This window comes from Salmo salar, chromosome 18 (assembly GCF_965601325.2).
Source record: "Salmo salar chromosome 18, fSalSal1, whole genome shotgun sequence".
In the NCBI taxonomy this organism is placed as follows: Eukaryota; Metazoa; Chordata; class Actinopteri; order Salmoniformes; family Salmonidae; genus Salmo; species Salmo salar.
The window spans coordinates 90,933,661-90,954,057 of NC_138308.1; the positions used below are offsets into that span (position 1 = coordinate 90,933,661).

General features: G+C 43.0%; 1 protein-coding gene across 1 annotated transcript in view; it reads left to right on the forward strand.

The window, feature by feature from the left end:
* LOC106578044 (uncharacterized) overlaps positions 1–20,397 on the forward strand; it is a 47,465-nt gene that overhangs the window by 9,822 nt on the left and 17,246 nt on the right. The window contains exon 2 of the mRNA XM_082965295.1: positions 15,772–15,921. Coding sequence (XP_082821421.1) covers positions 15,772–15,921 — 150 coding nt within the window. The remainder of the gene's footprint in view (positions 1–15,771; positions 15,922–20,397) is intronic.

Below are 20,397 nucleotides of genomic sequence, written 5' to 3' on the forward strand. Positions count from 1 at the left end.
GGATGTGTCCACAGCTGTGTGTGTGTGTGCGTGTGTGTATACAGTCGTGGCCAAAAGTTTTGAGAATGACACAAATATTCATTTTCACAAAGTCTGCTGCCTCAGTTTGTATGATGCAATTTGCATATACTCCAGAATGTTATGAAGAGTGATCAGATGAATTGCAATTAATTGCAAAGTCCTTCTTTGCCATGCAAATGAACTGAATCCCCAAAAAACATTTCCACTGCATTTCAGCCCTGCCAGAAAAGGACCAGCTGACATCATGTCAGTGATTCTCTCGTTAACACAGGTGTGAGTGTTGACGAGGACAAGGCTGGAGATCACTCTGTCATGCTGATTGAGTTCAAATAACAGACTGGAAGCTTGAAAAGGAGGGTGGTGCTTGGAATCATTGTTCTTCCTCTGTCAACCATGGTTAGCTGCAAGGAAACACGTGCCGTCATCATTGCTTTGCACAAAAAGGGCTTCACAGGCAAGGATATTGCTGCCAGTAAGACTGCACCTAAATCAACTATTTATCGGATCATCAAGAACTTCAAGGAGAGCGGTTCAATTATTGTGAAGAAGGCTTCAGGGCGCCCAAGAAAGTCCAGCGAGCGCCAGGACCGTCTCCTAAAGTTGATTCAGCTGCGGGATCGGGGCACCACCAGTACAGAGCTTGCTCAGGAATGGCAGCAGGCAGGTGTGAGTGCATCTGCACGGACAGTGAGGCGAAGACTTTTGGAGGATGGCCTGGTGTCAAGAAGGGCAGCAAAGAAGCCACTTCTCTCCAGGAAAAACATCAGGGACAGACTGATATTCTGCAAAAGGTACAGGGATTGGGCTGCTGAGGACTGGAGTAAAGTCATTCTCTCTGATGAATCCGCTTTCCGATTGTTTGGGCATCCGGAAAAAAGCTTGTGCGGAGAAGACAAGGTGAGCGCTACCATCAGTCCTGTGTCATGCCAACAGTAAAGCATCCTGAGACCATTCATGTGTGGGGTTGCTTCTCAGCCAAGGAAGTGGGCTCACTCACAATGTTTCCTAAGAACACAGCCATGAATAAAGAATGGTACCAACACATCCTCCGAGAGCAACTTCTCCCAACCATCCAGGAACAGTTTGGTGATGAACAATGCCTTTTCCAGCATGATGGAGCACAAGGCAAAAGTGATAACTAAGTGGCTCGGGGAACAAAACATCGATATTTTGGGTCCATGGCCAGGAAACTTTCCAGAGCTTAATCCCATTGAGAACTTGTGGTCAATCCTCAAGAGGCGGGTGGACAAACAAAAACCCACAAATTCTGACAAACTCCAAGCATTGATTATGCAAGAATGGGCTGCTATCAGTCAGGATGTGGCCCAGAAGTTAATTGACAGCATGCCAGGGTGGATTGCAGAGGTCTTGAAAAAGAAGGGTTAAAACTCTCCTCTCCTCTCCTCTCCTCTCCTCTCCTCTCCTCTCCTCTCCTCTCCTCTCCTCTCCTCTCCTCTCCTCTCCTCTCCTCTCCTCTCCTCTCCTCTCCTCTCCTCTCTTCTCTTCTCTTCTCTCTTCTCTCCTCTCTTCAGTTGTCTCTCCCCGCCCTCTCTCTCTTTCTCTCTCCCTCTTTTTTTCTCTCATACTCTCTCCCCCTCTCTCTTCTCTGATGCTACAGATTTGTTTAATCTTCGGCCAAATAACCTGGCCTTGTTGGAGCTGTGTGTGTGTGTGTGTGTGTGTGTGTGTGTGTGTGTGTGTGTGTGTGTGTGTGTGTGTGTGTGTGTGTGTGTGTGTGTGTGTGTGTGTGTGTGTGTGTGTGTGTGTGTGTGTGTGTGTGTGTGTGTGTGTGTGTGTTGTGTGTGTGTGTGTGTCATGCACCCATTATTTTAGAGGGGGAATGAAGTACGTGAGAATGGAGGGGAAGTGGTTCGAGAAATTTGTATTTTTCAAACACCTGAAACAGCTTCATTCCTGCAGTCTACAGCCATCATCATTATTCCTAGTTCTAGTCTACAGCCATCATCATTATTCCTAGTTCTAGTCTACAGCCATCATCATTATTCCTAGTTCTAGTCTACAACCATCATCATTATTCCTAGTTCTAGTTCTAGTCTACAGCCATCATCATTATTCCTAGTTCTAGTCTACAGCCATCATCATTATTCCTAGTTCTAGTCTACAGCCATCATCATTATTCCTAGTTCTAGTCTACAGCCATCATCATTATTCCTAGTTCTAGTCTACAGCCATCATCATTATTCCTAGTTCTAGTCTACAGCCATCATCATTATTCCTAGTTCTAGTCTACAACCATCATCATTATTCCTAGTTCTAGTCTACAGCCATCATCATTATTCCTAGTTCTAGTCTACAGCCATCATCATTATTCCTAGTTCTAGTCTACAGCCATCATCATTATTCCTAGTTCTAGTCTACAGCCATCATCATTATTCCTAGTTCTAGTCTACAGCCATCATCATTATTCCTAGTTCTAGTCTACAGCCATCATCATTATTCCTAGTTCTAGTCTACAGCCATCATCATTATTCCTAGTTCTAGTCTACAGCCATCATCATTATTCCTAGTTCTAGTCTACAGCCATCATCATTATTCCTAGTTCTAGTCTACAGCCATCATCATTATTCCTAGTTCTAGTTCTAGTCTACAGCCATCATCATTATTCCTAGTTCTAGTTCTAGTCTACAGCCATCATCATTATTCCTAGTTCTAGTCTACAGCCATCATCATTATTCCTAGTTCTAGTCTACAGCCATCATCATTATTCCTAGTTCTAGTCTACAGCCATCATCATTATTCCTAGTTCTAGTCTACAGCCATCATCATTATTCCTAGTTCTAGTCTACAGCCATCATCATTATTCCTAGTTCTAGTTCTAGTCTACAGCCATCATCATTATTCCTAGTTCTAGTCTACAGCCATCATCATTATTCCTAGTTCTAGTTCTAGTCTACAGCCATCATCATTATTCCTAGTTCTAGTCTACAGCCATCATCATTATTCCTAGTTCTAGTCTACAGCCATCATCATTATTCCTAGTTCTAGTCTACAGCCATCATCATTATTCCTAGTTCTAGTCTACAGCCATCATCATTATTCCTAGTTCTAGTCTACAGCCATCATCATTATTCCTAGTTCTAGTCTACAGCCATCATCATTATTCCTAGTTCTAGTTCTAGTCTACAGCCATCATCATTATTCCTAGTTCTAGTCTACAGCCATCATCATTATTCCTAGTTCTAGTTCTAGTCTACAGCCATCATCATTATTCCTAGTTCTAGTTCTAGTCTACAGCCATCATCATTATTCCTAGTTCTAGTCTACAGCCATCATCATTATTCCTAGTTCTAGTCTACAGCCATCATCATTATTCCTAGTTCTAGTCTACAGCCATCATCATTATTCCTAGTTCTAGTCTACAGCCATCATCATTATTCCTAGTTCTAGTTCTAGTCTACAGCCATCATCATTATTCCTAGTTCTAGTCTACAGCCATCATCATTATTCCTAGTTCTAGTCTACAGCCATCATCATTATTCCTAGTTCTAGTCTACAGCCATCATCATTATTCCTAGTTCTAGTTCTAGTCTACAGCCATCATCATTATTCCTAGTTCTAGTCTACAGCCATCATCATTATTCCTAGTTCTAGTCTACAGCCATCATCATTATTCCTAGTTCTAGTCTACAGCCATCATCATTATTCCTAGTTCTAGTCTACAGCCATCATCATTATTCCTAGTTCTAGTCTACAGCCATCATCATTATTCCTAGTTCTAGTCTACAGCCATCATCATTATTCCTAGTTCTAGTCTACAGCCATCATCATTATTCCTAGTTCTAGTCTACAGCCATCATCATTATTCCTAGTTCTAGTCTACAGCCATCATCATTATTCCTAGTTCTAGTCTACAGCCATCATCATTATTCCTAGTTCTAGTCTACAGCCATCATCATTATTCCTAGTTCTAGTCTACAGCCATCATCATTATTCCTAGTTCTAGTCTACAGCCATCATCATTATTCCTAGTTCTAGTCTACAGCCATCATCATTATTCCTAGTTCTAGTTCTAGTCTACAGCCATCATCATTATTCCTAGTTCTAGTCTACAGCCATCATCATTATTCCTAGTTCTAGTTCTAGTCTACAGCCATCATCATTATTCCTAGTTCTAGTCTACAGCCATCATCATTATTCCTAGTTCTAGTCTACAGCCATCATCATTATTCCTAGTTCTAGTCTACAGCCATCATCATTATTCCTAGTTCTAGTCTACAGCCATCATCATTATTCCTAGTTCTAGTCTACAGCCATCATCATTATTCCTAGTTCTAGTCTACAGCCATCATCATTATTCCTAGTTCTAGTCTACAGCCATCATCATTATTCCTAGTTCTAGTCTACAGCCATCATCATTATTCCTAGTTCTAGTCTACAGCCATCATCATTATTCCTAGTTCTAGTCTACAGCCATCATCATTATTCCTAGTTCTAGTCTACAGCCATCATCATTATTCCTAGTTCTAGTCTACAGCCATCATCATTATTCCTAGTTCTAGTCTACAGCCATCATCATTATTCCTAGTTCTAGTCTACAGCCATCATCATTATTCCTAGTTCTAGTCTACAGCCATCATCATTATTCCTAGTTCTAGTCTACAGCCATCATCATTATTCCTAGTTCTAGTCTACAGCCATCATCATTATTCCTAGTTCTAGTCTACAGCCATCATCATTATTCCTAGTTCTAGTCTACAGCCATCATCATTATTCCTAGTTCTAGTCTACAGCCATCATCATTATTCCTAGTTCTAGTCTACAGCCATCATCATTATTCCTAGTTCTAGTCTACAGCCATCATCATTATTCCTAGTTCTAGTCTACAGCCATCATCATTATTCCTAGTTCTAGTCTACAGCCATCATCATTATTCCTAGTTCTAGTCTACAGCCATCATCATTATTCCTAGTTCTAGTCTACAGCCATCATCATTATTCCTAGTTCTAGTCTACAGCCATCATCATTATTCCTAGTTCTAGTCTACAGCCATCATCATTATTCCTAGTTCTAGTCTACAGCCATCATCATTATTCCTAGTTCTAGTCTACAGCCATCATCATTATTCCTAGTTCTAGTTCTAGTCTACAGCCATCATCATTATTCCTAGTTCTAGTCTACAGCCATCATCATTATTCCTAGTTCTAGTCTACAGCCATCATCATTATTCCTAGTTCTAGTCTACAGCCATCATCATTATTCCTAGTTCTAGTCTACAGCCATCATCATTATTCCTAGTTCTAGTCTACAGCCATCATCATTATTCCTAGTTCTAGTCTACAGCCATCATCATTATTCCTAGTTCTAGTCTACAGCCATCATCATTATTCCTAGTTCTAGTCTACAGCCATCATCATTATTCCTAGTTCTAGTCTACAGCCATCATCATTATTCCTAGTTCTAGTCTACAGCCATCATCATTATTCCTAGTTCTAGTTCTAGTCTACAGCCATCATCATTATTCCTAGTTCTAGTTCTAGTCTACAGCCATCATCATTATTCCTAGTTCTAGTCTACAGCCATCATCATTATTCCTAGTTCTAGTCTACAGCCATCATCATTATTCCTAGTTCTAGTCTACAGCCATCATCATTATTCCTAGTTCTAGTTCTACAACCATCATCATTATTCCTAGTTCTAGTCTACAGCCATCATCATTATTCCTAGTTCTAGTCTACAGCCATCATCATTATTCCTAGTTCTAGTTCTAGTCTACAGCCATCATCATTATTCCTAGTTCTAGTCTACAGCCATCAGCATTATTCCTAGTTCTAGTTCTAGTCTACAACCATCATCATTATTCCTAGTTCTAGTCTACAGCCATCATCATTATTCCTAGTTCTAGTCTACAGCCATCATCATTATTCCTAGTTCTAGTCTACAGCCATCATCATTATTCCTAGTTCTAGTCTACAGCCATCATCATTATTCCTAGTTCTAGTCTACAGCCATCATCATTATTCCTAGTTCTAGTCTACAGCCATCATCATTATTCCTAGTTCTAGTCTACAGCCATCATCATTATTCCTAGTTCTAGTCTACAGCCATCATCATTATTCCTAGTTCTAGTCTACAGCCATCATCATTATTCCTAGTTCTAGTCTACAGCCATCATCATTATTCCTAGTTCTAGTCTACAGCCATCATCATTATTCCTAGTTCTAGTCTACAGCCATCATCATTATTCCTAGTTCTAGTCTACAGCCATCATCATTATTCCTAGTTCTAGTCTACAACCATCATCATTATTCCTAGTTCTAGTCTACAACCATCATCATTATTCCTAGTTCTAGTCTACAGCCATCATCATTATTCCTAGTTCTAGGTCAAACATATATATATATCTTTCTGCATAGGTTATCTAACCTTTACACCTGTTCAATTGTCATTTGAATGAATGATGCACATTGATTCTTTCAGAACTTTCATTCCTTATGGAGATTAGTACAACTTGCACACTGTACAGTATAATAATACACATTGATTGTGTGTCTATGTGTTGTAATTTCAGTGTTGAAAATAGCTTTTCTAAAAGTCCAGCTTGATAGCAGCCAGCTAATATATTTAGATAAGCTACTCTAACTTGATTGATAGCCTGAAATGGCTTGGTGGCTAGTCATGAGGTCAGGGCATTGAGGAACCTATCTAGATGGCTAGCTAAAGCCATCTTCATCAAATTGCTAGCTGGCTAGTGTTGGAGACAAACCACAGTGTTTTTATTCATCAAGAAAGCATCAATAGGCTACATAGCTTGATCACAATAATTTACAGACATGCATATCGGCCTTCACCGGCAGCTGAACTCTAATCAAACGCTGTGTGTGTCGCTCTACACTCTCTCTCCTCCACTGATGATACTGACGATACTGCACACACTAGAGTATCTAGCATCCTGGCCAGGCATCTCTATGCACCTTGGAAGGAACCACTGACTAGGGAGAATAGGGGAGGAATTCTTTGCCTGCTCCAGTCAGTGTGCCCACTCCACAAAAAGAACGCTAACAATAATACTTTCCCTTCTCAACCCAGTGGCTCCAGGATGTTTTATTAAAATCCATCCAACATGAACTCCATCCTACCTCTAGTGTTCTCCAGCGAGAGGTCAGAGGTTAGAGGTTTGGAATTCCTGGAACCCTGAGATGGAGCTCCTGGAACCCTGGGATGGAACCCAGCGGGTTCTATCTGTTAGCTGGTTGAACTGAAGCCTCGTGTTGTTGTGATCTAGGATCAGATTACCCAAACCACTAGCTTCTGACCTTAACTATTGTGGCAACACCAAACTGACCCGAGATGAATGCCATACTACTCCCTGACGGCATGACTAGTGCACCATGTTGTTCTGATCTAACCCTAACCAATATGGGGGAAATGTTAAAACTGACCCCAAATCAGTCTTGGGAAACAGGATCATACTCCCCTGTGGAATGACTATGGGGTCAGAAGTTTTTGAACCATGGATAAATTGGGTTGCTGTAGTTGTTATAGATTATAACTAGAGTTTTACCAGGTCAGATCGCCATGTGGGCAGGAAAAAACCTTTCTCTGAGATTGTCGCCAGTTGCTTTTTGAAAACCAATCACACTCCAATCCTCCCGACTGCTGGCGGAATGTTCCGTAGCCTGGGTGGCGCTTTGAAATGACATCACAATGCCTCAGAACAGGGCTTGTCTTCCAAGAGTTCCACAGTTGGTTTACAGAGCAACCGCTGGCAACGACTGGAGAACAGACAAAGACATTTGTGTGTGAATGTCTGGGCTCTAAAAACCTCTCTGTTGTTTAAGTGTTTGTCTGACCCCTGCTTAACAATCTATCGGCTCACTAGACCACCCACTTGGCCACACAAACACACAACACACGCATATAGACACACACACACAAACACAGACACAATCAGCCCCTCCATCGCTTACTTTATCTTGTGTGCACAGGTGTGAAAAACAAACAGATGACATAACTGGTGACCTCGCCTATTTCTCTCTTTCTTTCTTCCTTTCCACGGGAATCAGAAGCTAAACCCTTTGAACGAGATCGAAACTCTAAATTCTTACTCTGTGTGTGTGTGTGTGTGTGTGTGTGTGTGTGTGTGTGTGTGTGTGTGTGTGTGTGTGTGTGTGTGTGTGTGTGTGTGTGTGTGTGTGTGTGTGTGTGTGTGTGTGTGTGTGTGTGTGCATGTCTTATCATGTTATCGTAGCTAGTCGTTACTGCATGTGTTTAATAGAACATGAACACAATACTTTCAAGGACAGAGAGGGTTGGAGGCAGGCAGGCAGGCAGGCAGGCAGGCAGGCAGGCAGGCAGGCAGGCAGGCAGGGAGGGAGGGAGGGGGGAGGGAGACTATATGTACATAATATGACATTTGAAATGTCTTTATTTCTCTGAGTGTAATGTTTACTGTACATTTTTTATTGGTTATTATACTTTAGTTTATTATCCATTTCACTTGCTTTGGCAATGTTTCCCATGCCAATAAAGCCCTTAAATTGAATTGAAATTGAGAGAGAGAGAGAGAGATAGAGAGAGAGAGAGAGAGAGAGAGAGAGAGAGAGAGAGAGAGAGAGAGAGAGAGAGAGAGAGAGAGAGAGAGAGAGAGAGAGAGAGAGAGAAAATGAAAAGAGATTAAAAGGTGAAAGGTTATAGAGAGACTTTAGGCAGGTTGGTTACCATTACCATTCTGGTTCTAATTTAGACATATTTATTCCACATTCCAATGACAAGGATTGGAACTAAAGCTGAAACAGATCTAACTGGGCTAAAGTGACTTCACTTTCCCTCATCAACTCCTTGTTATTTTTTAAGTTGTACCAGTTCTACCAATCTACTGGTATCAGTATCACTTGTATTAGTTGTACCAGTCTACCAGTTGTACCAGTTTTATCAATCTACTGGTATCAGTATCAGTTGTATTAGTTGTACCAGTCTACCAGTTGTACCAGTCTACCAGTTGTACCAGTCTACCAGTTGTACCAGTCTACCAGTTGTACCAGTCTACCAGTTGTACCAGTCGTACCGGTCTACCAGTTGTACCAGTTTTATCAATCTACCAGTTGTATCAGTTGTACCAGTTGTATCAGTCTACCAGTTGTACCAGTCTACCAGTTGTACCAGTCTACCAGTTGTACCAGTCTATCAGTTGTACCAGTCTACCAGTTGTACCAGTCTACCAGTTGTACCAGTCTACCAGTTGTACCAGTCTATCAGTTGTACCAGTCTACCAGTTGTACCAGTCTATCAGTTGTACCAGTCTACCAGTTGTACCAGTTTTATCAATCTACCAGTTGTACCAGTTTTATCAATCTACCAGTCTACCAGTTGTACCAGTTGTATCAGTCTACCAGTTGTACCAGTCTATCAGTTGTACCAGTCTACCAGTTGTACCAGTTGTACCAGTCTACCAGTTGTACCAGTCCTACCAGTTCTACCAGTAGTACCAGTCTACCAGTCTACCAGTAGTACCAGTCTACCAGTTGTACCAGTTGTATGAGTTGTACCAGTTGTATCAGTTGTATCAGTTGTACCAGTTGTATAAGTTGTATGAGTTGTACCAGTTGTATCAGTTGTACCAGTTGTACGAGTTGTACCAGTTGTATCAGTTGTACCAGTTGTATCAGTTGTATGAGTTGTACCAGTTGTATGAGTTGTACCAGTTGTACCAGTTGTATCAGTTGTACCAGTTGTATGAGTTGTACCAGTTGTATCAGTTGTACCAGTTGTATGAGTTGTACCAGTTGTATCAGTTGTACCAGTTGTATGAGTTGTACCAGTTGTACCAGTTGTACCAGTTGTACGAGTTGTATCAGTTGTATGAGTTGTACCAGCTGTACCAGTTGTATGAGTTGTACCAGTTGTATCAGTTGTACCAGTTGTATGAGTTGTACCAGTTGTACCAGTTGTATCAGTTGTATCAGTTGTATGAGTTGTACCAGTTGTATCAGTTGTATGAGTTGTACCAGTTGTACCAGTTGTACCAGTTGTACCAGTAGTACCAGTTGTATCAGTTGTACCAGTTGTATCAGTTGTACCAGTTGTACCAGTTGTACGAGTTGTACCAGTTGTACCAGTTGTACCAGTTGTATGAGTTGTACCAGTTGTATGAGTTGTACCAGTTGTACCAGTTGTACCAGTTGTACGAGTTGTATCAGTTGTATGAGTTGTACCAGTTGTATCAGTTGTATGAGTTGTACCAGTTGTACCAGTTGTACCAGTTGTACCAGTAGTACCAGTTGTATCAGTTGTACCAGTTGTATCAGTTGTACCAGCTGTACCAGTTGTATGAGCTGTACCAGTAGTACCAGTTGTATCAGTTGTACCAGTTGTACCAGTAGTACCAGTTGTACCAGTTGTACCCGTTGTACCAGTTGTAGTAGTTGTACCAGTTGTACCAGTAGTACCAGTTGTACCAGTTGTACCCGTTGTACCAGTTGTAGTAGTTGTATGAGTTGTACCAGTTGTACCAGTTGTATCAGTTGTACCAGTTGTACCAGTAGTACCAGTTGTACCAGTTGTACCCGTTGTACCAGTTGTAGTAGTTGTATGAGTTGTACCAGTTGTACCAGTTGTATCAGTTGTACCAGTTGTACCAGTAGTACCAGTTGTACCAGTTGTACCCGTTGTACCAGTTGTAGTAGTTGTATGAGTTGTACCAGTTGTATGAGTTGTACCAGTTGTATCAGTTGTACCAGTTGAATGAGTTGTACCAGTTGTATGAGTTGTACCAGTTGTATGAGTTGTACCAGTTGTATGAGTTGTACCAGTTGTACCAGTTGTATATATGTGCATTATGTGCCATGTAAAAAAGCTAACGTTTAAGTTCCTTGCTCAGAACATGAGAACATATGGAAGCTGGTGGTTCAATATTCCCAGTTCTTCAATATTCCCAGTTAAGAAATATTAGGTTGTAGTTATTATAAGAATTATGACACGTCAACTATTTATCTCTATACCATTTGTATTTCATATACCTTTGACTATTGGATGTTCTTATAGGCACTTTAGTATTGCCAGTCTAATCTCGGGAGTTGATAGGCTTGAAGTCATAAACAGCGTTGTGCTTCAAGCATTGCTAAGAGCTGCTGGCAAACGCAGTAGTGCTGTTTGAATGAATGCTTACGAGCTTGCTGCTGCCTTTCACTGCTCAGTCAGACCGCTCTATCAAATATCAAATCATAGACTTCATTATAATATAATAAACACACAGAAATACGAGCCTTAGGTCATTAACATGGTCAAAACCGGAAACTATCATTTCGAAAACAAAACGTTTATTCTTTGAGTGAAATATGGAACCGTTCCGTATTTTATCTAACAGGTGGCAACCCTAAGTTTAAATATTCCTGTTACATTGCGCAACCTTCAATGTTATGTCATAATTATGTAAAAGTCTGGCAAATTAGTTCACAGTTCGCAACGAGCCAGGCAGCCCAAACTGTTGCATATACCCTGACTCTGCGTGCACAGAACGCAAGAGAAGTGACACAATTTCACCTGGTTAATATTGCCTGCTAACCTGGATTTCTTTTAACTAAATATGCAGGTTTAAAATATATATACTTCTGTGTATTGATTTTAAGAAAGGCATTGATGTTTATGGTTAGGTACATTTGTGCAAAGATTGTGCTTTTTTCAGCAATGCGCTTTTGTTAAATCATCCCCCGTTTGGCGAAGTTGGAGTAGGATGTGATTCGATGATAAATTAACAGGCACCGCATTGATTATATGCAACGCAGGACACGCTAGTTAACCTAGTAATATCATTAACCGTGTATAGTTAACTAGTGATTATGTGAAGATTGATTGTTTTTTATAAGATAAGTTTAATGCTATTTAGCAACTTACCTTGGCTCCTTGCAGCCACAAGGTCCTTTTGGCGCTGCACTCGCGTAACAGGTGGTCACCCTGCCTCGCAGTTTCCTCATGGATTGCAATGTAATCGGCCATAATCGGCATCTTAAAAGGCTGATTACCGACTGTTATGAAAACTTGAAATCGTCCCTAATTAATCGGCCATGCCGATTAATCGGTCGACCTCTATTCCTTATTCAGTAGATTGAAGTGCAATACTTTTGACCACTTTTGACCAGCCCTATGAGCTATTGAAATCAAATCATCAAATCAAATGTTATTTGTCACATGTGCAGAATACAGTGTAGACCTTACAGTGGAATGCTTACTGGCAAGCCCTTAACCTACAATGTTCGATTTGGTAGGCAGACAAGTGTTCTATGATGTAATCCACAGTCAATAAACCAGGCCTGACAGTTAGTCCCTCTGTCTCCCAATCCTGTGTGTGTGTGTGTATGTGTGTGTGTGTGTAGGGGGTGTGTGTGTGGTGTGTGTGTGTGTGTGTGTGTGTGTGTGTGACACTGACCAGACCCCATACAGCATGCCTGAACTCCTACACTCCTCCTTATCCTCCCTCGCTCTCCTCTCTCGCTCTCTTCCCTTGCGCTCCTTCCTCGCTCTTCTCCCTCGCTCTCTTCCCTCGCTCTACTCCCTCGCTCTACTCCCTCGCCCTACTCCCTCGCTCTACTCCCTCGCTCTACTCCCTCGCTCTACTCCCTCGCTCTCTTCCCTCACCCTACTCCCTCGCTCTACTCCCTCGCTCTACTCCCTCGCTCTACTCCCTCGCTCTACTCCCTCGCTCTCTTCCCTCACCCTACTCCCTCGCTCTACTCCCTCGCTCTACTCCCTCGCTCTACTCCCTCGCTCTCTTCCCACCATAGAGGATTGAAAGACTTTCTCGTTACAAAACGGAATGCACATAAGCACTGTACACACAACACACACACACACACACACACACACACACACACACACACACACACACACACACACACACACACACACACACACACACACACACACACACACTCCAGGTCTCTGGCCCCGGCTTTGAGTTACATGGTTGGCTTGTTTTTCCTAATCCCCTGAACTGAGACTTGGGAAGATCAGGAAAACCCTGGACCGTGGTGCTTGGTGCTCCAGGAGGTAACACTGCTGCATTGTTCCTGACATCCTCTATGGCGTTCCTGGGATCTGAGGGGCTTTGTGTGTGTGTGTGTGTGTGTGTGTGTGTGTGTGTGTGTGTGTGTGTGTGTGTGTGTGTGTGTGTGTGTGTGTGTGTGTGTGTGTGTGTGTGTGTGTGTGTGCTCTGACCCCTCCACCTGGCTATGGGAAGAGTGAATGATCCTGATATCTAATAGCAGGGTAGGGTGACACACAAACACACACACCGATGAACACACACACACACACACTTGCACACACTGTAGTCTCCACTCCTTTGTTGTAAACATCTGTACTTCAGGAATTTTTAATCATCCCATTTTCACTCCAGTGCCATCAAGTAGATAATATTATCTCAGTTATAATAAGAAGGAGTTGACCTGCTGGCATGTTAAATCCAACCACTCCCTAACACACACACACACACACACACACACACACACACCACACACACACACACACACACACACACACACACACACACACACACACACACACACACACACACCAATCCAACTACTCCCTAACACACACACCACACACACACACACACACACACACACACACACACACACACACACACACACACACACACACACACACACACACCAATCCAACTACTCCCTAACACACACACACACACACACACACACACACACACACACACACACACACACACACACACACACACACACACACACACACACACACACACACCAATCCAACTACTCCCTAACACACACACACACACACACACACACACACACACACACACACACACACACACACCAATCCAACTCCTCCCTAACACACACACACACACACACACACACACACACACACACACACACACACACACACACACACACACACACACACACACACACACACACCAATCCAACTACTCCCTAACACACACACACACACACACACACACACACACACACACACACACACACAACCACACCACTCCCAACTACACCCACACACACACACACACACACACACACACACACACACACACACACACACACACACACACACACACACACACACGCATACACACACACACCAATCCAACTACTCCCTAACACACACACACACACACACACACACACACACACACACACACACACACACACACACACACACACACACACACACACACACACACACACACACACACACCACTCCAACTCCACACCACACCCACACACACACACACACACACACACACACACACACACACACACACACACACACACACACACACACACACACACACACACACACACACACACACCAATCCAACTACTCCCCATCAACACTCACTGATGTCACAGAGGCAACGAAATGTCAGCAGTCCAGCTAGACTTGGGTGCATGTCAATAGTCTGGAGTGCCGTACTCTCCTCTTATCTCCTCTCCTTCGTTGGTACTCATTCAAAAACACAACAATATGGAGAAAAATATGGTGACAAGCAAAAAGGTGAATCTCTCTAGTTTTTGTTGAAATCAGTCCTGCTTTTTTACATTAGCGCAAACAAGGAGACAAAGCAAAGAAGATGAGGAGATGAAGAGAGGAAGCCACTGTAGAGTATTGAAACGCAGCCATCCACTGTTTATAAGAAGCCAGACACTTCCTGTATGTGGAGTGCCAGACTCTTCTTGTAGAAGTACCCCCTCCTTCTCCCTGTTCTCCATCACTTCCCCTATAAGAGAGAACCATTTAACCATCAACATCAACAAAATGGCTGATAGAATGAGGAGAAAGCGACCACCACACACACACACACACACACACACACACACACACACACACACACACACACACACACACACACACACTCCCTGTTGTTAAAGAGTCATTAGTACGCCCCCCCAACCGTGACGCTGAACAGTTCCGTACCCCCAGCTCCAAATTATACATTAACACACACACACGCACACACACACACACACACACACACACACGCACGCATACACACACACACACACACACACACACACACACACACACACACACACGCACACACCAATTATACACAAATTACACACAAAGACTCAAATTGAACACAGACATGCATTGGAGAGAGTGGGGTATAGAGAGAAAGAAAAGAGAGGAATTAGAGTATATCCTGGAGGAGTGGCTAAATCAGAGTATATCCTGGAGGAGTGGCTAAATCAGAGTATATCCTGGAGGAGTGGCTAAATCAGAGTATTTCCTGGAGGAGTGGCTAAATCAGAGTATATCCTGGAGGAGTGGTTAAATCAGAGTATTTCCTGGAGGAGTGGCTAAATCAGAGTATATCCTGGAGGAGTGGCTAAATCAGAGTATTTCCTGGAGGAGTGGCTAAATCAGAGTATTTTCTGGAGGAGTGGCTAAATCCGAGTATTTTCTGGAGGAGTGGCTAAATCCGAGTATTTCCTGGAGGAGTGGCTAAATCAGAGTATTTTCTGGAGGAGTGGCTAAATCCGAGTATTTCCTGGAGGAGTGGCTAAATCAGAGTATTTCCTGGAGGAGTGGCTAAATCCGAGTATTTCCTGGAGGAGTGGCTAAATCAGAGTATTTCCTGGATAATCCTTTGTTATCATCTTGTTGTTGGTCTGTCATCATTGAGGCAATAGCCAGGGGGAGACAGAGGAGCTGAGTGCCGTATGTCACTGTTACGTCATGCTATGTCAGTCTTAATACCTCTCCTAAGTCTTGTATATTCTCCCTGTCTTCCAGGTGCGTAGCCAGGGCGTGACAGAGGAGCTGAAGTGCCTCAGTCTGCTGAATGCTCTGGATAAAGACCAGGACATCCCAGAGGACCTGGCTCAGCTGTTTGGAGAACCCTGCATCAAGCTGGCAGAGGGCATCAAGGCCTACATCTCAAAGGTAAGACTGGCACCCTATTCCCTAAATAGTGTACCACTCTGGCACCCTATTCCCTAGATAGTGCCCTATTCTGGCACTCTATTCCCTAGATAGTGTACTACTCTGGCATCCTATTCCCTAGATAGTGTACTACTCTGTCACCCTATTCCCTAGATAGTGTACTACTCTGTCACCCTATTCCCTAGATAGTGCCCTACTACAAGGCTTAGTTCTATGAGACCACACAGATGTAGGTTATATCTGAAATGCTCCCCTATCTCTACTGTAGATATTTAACATCTTTAGCATAAAGGCCTGTGTATGGACATTCCAATAGCTGGCACAGCCCAAAGTGGGTAGATGGAGGACATATTTAAAAGCAATATACCTTGGTATGTGGACCGGCTGACATTTTTATTTTGCACCATTTGGAATGTTTGGATTACTTTGTCATTACCTGTAAAAAGGGATTCTAGAATGTGCTAGAATTCTATCACAGCAGAATTCTGTTGTGCTGCCATGTCAAGAGGACTGTGAATAATCATGTAGTTTTACACCTGTGTTCTGCAGTGTGAATTGGTCTGAGAGACAGCCAATATGACCCAGTCCTTGTGTGTGTGTGTGTGTGTGTGAGTGCGTGCATGCTGTCCCAAAAGAAGCGGTAGAAGTAGAATGATAAATTCTACATTATAGAGCAGCAGTAGCAGCTGAGCCAAGAGTACTGGAGGACGATTGTCTGACTCTCAGACCAATCCACTGTTTATCTGTAGAACACTGCTGTTCAGGGAACATTCTGCATGCTGTCACCACGACGGTTCTCTCGCTCTACATACATTCCATTGTCTGTGAGAGGAGAGCGGTTTTTCACCCCACTGTTTGACGACATTGAGTTAATGAAGATCGGCCTCTAGTTCCTTCCTAAAGCTATTGGCTGTTCTCCATTTTAACACACACACGCAGCCAAAGGCTGTACAACGCTTGAGCTCCCGTGCCTCTAAACCTTGGGACACCATTCCCAGGGTCTGCCCATCGTAGATCAACATCACCTAAATCATCCATCTCTGGTAGTACAATGAGTCACACAGACTGCGGGCTGTATGTATCAAGCTTCCCAGTGTACAGTCTTAGAAGTAAAGGTGCCTGGAAGAACCTATTGGGTTGCCACACCTGCGTTACCTTTCCAGTTGAAACATGTTCCTTGAGGAACCCCTGTGGTCAAACCGGAACCTTCCGGTGATTTTCAACCTTTCTAATGATATATTGTAGAGGTGACAACCTATCAGATCAGGAGGTGTGGCTTATTGGAGGCGTGGCTTTCAGATAGTAATGAGATATATTTATAATTATATATTGTAAAGGTTAGCGTAAATGTCCTGTTCATCATGTAAAGTTTGTACACTGCAAATTGATATGTTCCTTGAATATTTATGTATATTCAATATTTTAATATCATTAGTGCTGAAGCGCGTAGCATATAAAAATTGTCTGTCCTCGGTTGAAACACTCACTACCGAGTTCCAAAATGTCTCTGGAAGCAACGTCAGTACAAGAACTGTTAGTCGGGAGCTTCATGAAATGGGTTTCCATGGCCGAGCAGCCGCACACAAGCCTAAGATCACCATGCGCAATGCCAAGTGTCGGCTAGAGTGGTGTAAAGCTCGCCGCCATTGGACTCTGGAGCAGTGGAAATGCAGTCTCTGGAGTGATGAATCACGCTTCACCATCTGGTAGTCCAACGGACGAATCTGGGTTTGGCAGATGCCAGGAGAACGCTACCTCCCCCAATGCATAGTGCCAACTGTAAAGTTTGGTGGAGGAGGAATAATGGGCTATTTTTCATGGTTCGGGCTAGGCCCCTTAGTTTCACTGAAGGGAAATCTAAACACTACAGCATTTGGTATTTTACATCGTAATGAAGAGCATTATATGGACAGGGATCACCTGATCCTAGATCCGCACTCCTACTCAGAGACGCATCATGAATACGACTGAGTCAGTCGTTTCATGGTGAGTCAGAGACTGTGGCCTCCATCTGTCTGTACCACTCACTACCTAAACACAGACACCGCCAACAGGCTTTCCCCATCTGTGTGTGTCTGCTTATTGCTGTATCTGCATCCTTCCTTCACCGCTTCAATATGGACAGACAGACATACTGACTCACACACACACACACACACACACACACACACACACATACACATACACATACACACACACACACACACACACACACACACACACACACACACACACACACACACACACACACACACATACACACACACACACACACACACACACACACACACACTCAAACAATTAGAGCTGCACCACATGATACAATCAGACTGTTTACAGTTCTGTCTCCAGTTGTAATAGAAATGGAATGTCTCGTTTCTTGTGGTGTAAATTGACTTGGATTGGGTCTGAGTCTGTGTGTGAGTGTCCCTGTGCATGTGCGTGGGTGTGTGTATGTGTATGTGTATGTGTATGTGTGTGTGTGTGTGTGTGTGCGTGTGTGTGTGTGTGTAAATTGACTTGCTTGCAAGTTAAGCATTTCACTGTACTTGTACATGTGACAGTACAACTGGATCTCAGTATGAGACAAAGCTGGTCCAGAGTGATTATACAGTCTGTACACCCCCTGAAACTACACACGGTCTCTTTCAGAAGTAAGGTCTGACCCCACGCCTTGTGTTGAAATCCAAATTTTTTAAGAAAAGTAGATAATTGTAAAATTAAACTTCCTCCCTTGAACACTGTCCAAGAGCAAACAAGACTGATTTTGTGCAGCTCTTTGTTTCCTCAATTAGGAATTACAATTAACTGTATTTTAAAGTTCAGGCTAAGAGTTAAAGTGTTTGGTTAGAGTAGCTTGAAAGCACTAGGCTACATGGCTAACATAAGGTTAGCATTAGCGACAACAAAAAACATCTCTTGGCCTACTTCTACTGGAGACGCTAGGCTACATGGCTAACGTTTAGATAGTATTAACCAAAACCAGCCCTTGACCTACGTCTATTGGAAACGCTAGGTTACATGGCTAACGTTAGGTTAGCATTAGCCAAACCCAGCTCTTGGCTTTTCATTCTGGTCTGTGTTCTTGCATGGAAATACTCATGCTAATGAGTGCAGCTGGTTTAATGTGGGCTGGTCTGGGTTTTGTGACTGTTTGTGTGTGTGTGGGTGGGGAGGGGGGGGGGGGGGGGGGGGTCTTTGGCTACAGCGTTAGCCTCTGTAGCCTCTGTGTCTTTGTATAAAACGCTTGAGCTGAAAAGCTGGTCTAGCTTTAACCAAACCGTTTGGCTAGAATAAATTGTATTTTCTGTTTTAACCCTGTCCCAACCCTTAACCCTTACCCCAACCCTTTACCATTACATTTTAGCAGACGCTCTTATCCAGAGTGACTTACAGTAGTGAATGCATACATTTCATACATTTCATGCATTTTTTTGTACTGGCCCCCCGTGGGAATCGATCCCACAACCCTGGCATTGCACACACCATGCTCTACCAACTGAGCCACCTTAACCCTTACCGCTTTACCCTTAACCATTACCTTAACCCTTAACCCTTACCCTTTTACCATTACCTTAACCCTTACCCCTTTACCCTTAACCATTACCTTAACCCTTAACCCTTACCCCTTTACCATTACCTTAACCCTTACCCCTTTACCCTTAACCATTACCTTAACCCTTAACCCTTACCCCTTTACCATTACCTTAACCCTTTACCCTTAATTTAACCATTCAGAACCGTATTCCAAACCTTAACCCTTAACTTAACCATTCAGAACCTTTTCCCAAACCTTAACCCTTAACTTATACCATTCTGTATTCATGCCTGAACTTAACCTTCGAAATTTGACATTTATGGATAAACATCAGATTCTGCAGTGAGATTGGAGACCTATAATGCAGGGCCTCTCCTACACACACACACACACACACACACACACACACACACACACACACACACACACACACCCTCCCAGTGATATATATTAGCGGTGGGAGGTCGTCAAATCTCATTGTGCTAATTGAGAGAGGCTGTAGTCCATTATCTGTTGGCAGAGACAGAGGATCCTAATGTGAAACACATGGACAACTACACACACACACACACACACACACACACACACACACACACACACACACACACACACACACACACACACACACACACACACACACACACACACACACACACACACACACACACACACACACACATTTTGAGACATTACGTTTTTTAACATGGACACCACAGAATGATGTGATTGAATAGGGCCATCCCAACAACAATAAAAAACACAATCTGTCCTCGTCCCGGATGACGGAGAGAGAACCTTAAGATGGACAGCGAGCTTGATGATGGAGAGAGAACAGGTCCACCTGGTAGTTATTATTACAGGGAGAGAGAACAGGTAGTTGATACACCTGGTAGTTATTATTACAGGGAGAGAGAACAGGTCCACCTGGTAGTTATTAT